The 2,931-nt window shown below is 38.2% G+C and overlaps 1 protein-coding gene across 1 annotated transcript; it reads left to right on the top strand.

Annotated features, from left to right (window-relative positions):
* Window positions 1-241: 241 nt before the first annotated feature.
* LOC106770352 (protein FAR1-RELATED SEQUENCE 5-like) lies at window positions 242-2,653 on the top strand. Its single transcript, XM_014656166.1, has 2 exons — window positions 242-2,425; window positions 2,507-2,653. Exons 1-2 carry the CDS (start codon window positions 242-244, stop codon window positions 2,651-2,653), a joined length of 2,331 nt encoding a protein of 776 aa, XP_014511652.1.
* The last annotated feature ends 278 nt before the right edge of the window (window positions 2,654-2,931 follow it).

Genomic DNA, 2,931 nt, shown 5'->3' with positions numbered 1-2,931 from the left:
TCACTAGAAAATCATTTAAGGCACCTTGTATGAATGAATGTCATTCTTTTCATTTAATAACACAGTTCATAATATTGTTTATTTGATCATGTTATGCAATGATATATTTGATATTTGTTAAAGTATTACGATGTTTAATTTTTTTGTTAAATTTAATTTGTTGTTCATTTAAGTTATTTGGAAAGTTGTAAAGAAGATGTAATCTTTATGACTTTGATCAGACTTGGCTGAGTTGTTTCTCATGGATACAACCCCAAATGACGTGAACGACCTAGCACAGTCCAATGGTGAGCCTGGTGAACCCTATGATACTTGTCAGGTCAAGGAGCCTAGGATTAATATGTGTTTTGATACAATGCAAGATGCAAAGAAATTTTACACCAATTACGCAATTACTTGTGGATTTGCTGTGAGGACAAGAACTTCAAAAAAAGATGAGGACAATAACGTCAACTACTTGCGATTAGTTTGTTCAAGGGAAGGGAAATATGTATCTGCCATCAAACCTGAGGTGAAAACACATCCAAGTCAAACTAATCAATGTCCAATTGGCATTACCATTACAAGAAAGGGCGATAAATGGTTTATAAAAACCTTCTTGCTAGAACACAGCCACGATTTATGCCCGAATACATCTAAGCTAATCCCAGGAAATAGAAAATTAAGCATGCAAGCGAAGCACACGCTGGAGGTAAATGACGATGCGGGAGTTCGGATAAATAAGAGTTACCTTAGCATCGTTAGCGATGCAGGGGGATTTGAGAACATGGACTTTGTTGAACGAGATGCACGCAACTACATTGTGCAACACAGAAGATCTTTATGTAAAGACGGTGATGGTCAAGCGCTCTTAAGACACTTTTCATCAATGAAGGATTTGAACAACGACTTCTTCTATGACATAGCATTGGACGAAGGAAATAGAATATGTAGTGTGTTTTGGGCAGATGCAAGAAGTAGAGCTGCATGTGCAGAATTTGGTGATGTGGTGTCCTTCGACACCACTTACTTGACAAATAAGTACGACATGCCCTTTGCACCATTTGTTGGACTGAACCACCATGGTCACTCCATTTTACTTGGATGTGGATTGCTTTCTTCCGAAGACACCTTGTCATTTGTTTGGTTGTTTGAATGTTGGTTTAGATGCATGGGAAATAAGGCACCTGATGGCATAATAACTGATCAATGCAGGGCAATGGCTAATGCCATTGAACAGGTTTTCCCTCAAACAAGACACAGGTGGTGTTTATGGCACATAATGAAGAAGTTGCCAGAAAAATTTCAAGGATACAAAAATTATGTTGCCATCAAAACAGATATACACGCGCTTGTATATGACTGTGGGTCGCAGATGGACTTTGAAAATGGATGGGAAGAACTACTGAGAAATCATGCATTGGAGGGTAATGATTGGTTATGTAATCTTTATGATGAAAGACAAAAATGGGTACCTTGTTACTTAAGGAATGATTTCTGGGCGGGTATGTCAACCACACAAAGAAGTGAGGGCATGAATGCTTTCTTTGATGGATTTATAAATTCAAGCACCACACTTCAACAATTCGTGGTACAATTTGACAATGCCCTTAGAGTTAAGGCACAAAAAGAAATACAGGCTGACTTCTCCTTCCTGAACACCACGGTTGGCTGTGGCTCGCAGTCACCAATCGAGAGACAATTTCAGTTGGAGTACACACATGAGAAGTTTGAGGAAGTCCAAACAGAGTTTCGCTCTAGGATGAATTGTTTTATCAAGAACAGTGTTAAGGACAATTTACTTAATATGTACACAGTCAAAGAGGAGCGCGTGTTCGAGGGGAAATGTGCCGATAAATATTATACAGTTCAATTTGATCCACTAACTAAAAGTACCACATGTTCTTGCCTCTTATTTGAGTTCAAAGGCATCATTTGTCGGCATTCGTTGTTAGTATTTGGTCAGGAAGATGTGTGCAATGTGCCATCCAAATACATTCTTCGGCGATGGAGTAAAAATATCTGTAGAAGGCACACACTCATTAGAGCAGTGTACGGTACCTCAAAGCATCAACCTACAATGGAAAGATACCAACAATTGTGCAAAAAATTCTATGATATAGCGGAGGTCGCTTGTGAGTCCGAGGTTCTTTCAAATGACTTAGAAAAAGATCTTCAATCACTTGCTCAAAAATTTGGTTGTAGTACATCCATGTGTACTAAGATTATTAGTGATGGCGGTGAATTGAGATATGGATATCCAGTCGGCAGTCCCCCTCCTGACACTGCAGGGGGAAATGAAGACGTACTTGTGCGCAGCCCTTTAGCAGTGAAGCGAAAAGGTCGACCACGCACAAACAGGTTAAAGTCTACCGTGGAAAAGAAAACAAGAAAAGGAAGAACTCCTTCAGCAAAAAAGTCCTCAACAGCAGTTCTACAATACTCTGTGAGTCATTATATTATTATATATTTCCATGTTCAGAACTTCGTTTGTAAATGTTATGTAAATAAAATTTTCTTCATTCAGGAAACAACATTAGCTGACGTTACACAAAGTGTCGAGGTCGTTCCATTTCCATACCAATTATCAGAGCAATTCGGCGTGGTTCCATCAGGATTTATGTCCTTGTTATCATCTGTACATAACACTTTCGACAATACCATAGTTGGATGAATATAATTGTATTGTTGGTTTTGTACCTACCAACATTATGTTAATGTGTAATATTTGAAGACTTATGTTAATGTTAAATGTAAATTTTTTGAATACACAAACTTAATGGTGCATAATTGGTCCTTTATTTACATGAAGAATTAAGTTGTAATCGATTACCATTTCTATGTAATCGATTACACCATGCCCTGCGTCATATAAATAGCAGCAGTTGGGATTTTTGTGACCACGTTCCACTATATAGGGTTAACCGCCCACTCCTCCAGGTTTGAAACTAC

This window comes from Vigna radiata, chromosome 8 (genome assembly GCF_000741045.1).
Source record: "Vigna radiata var. radiata cultivar VC1973A chromosome 8, Vradiata_ver6, whole genome shotgun sequence".
NCBI lineage: Eukaryota > Viridiplantae > Streptophyta > Magnoliopsida > Fabales > Fabaceae > Vigna > Vigna radiata.
The sequence above is the reverse complement of the archived record's forward strand: the minus strand, read 5'-3'. Positions and strand labels throughout refer to the sequence as shown.

What these genes read in the sequence shown, in the direction of transcription:
- LOC106770352 (XM_014656166.1), top strand. Translation starts at nt 242, where the DNA reads ATGGATACAACCCCAAATGACGTGAACGACCTAGCACAGTCCAATGGT. An exon ending in CAGCAGTTCTACAATACTCT is followed by an intron (nt 2,426 to 2,506) that starts GTGAGTCATTAT and finishes TTCTTCATTCAG; the next exon opens with GAAACAACATTAGCTGACGT.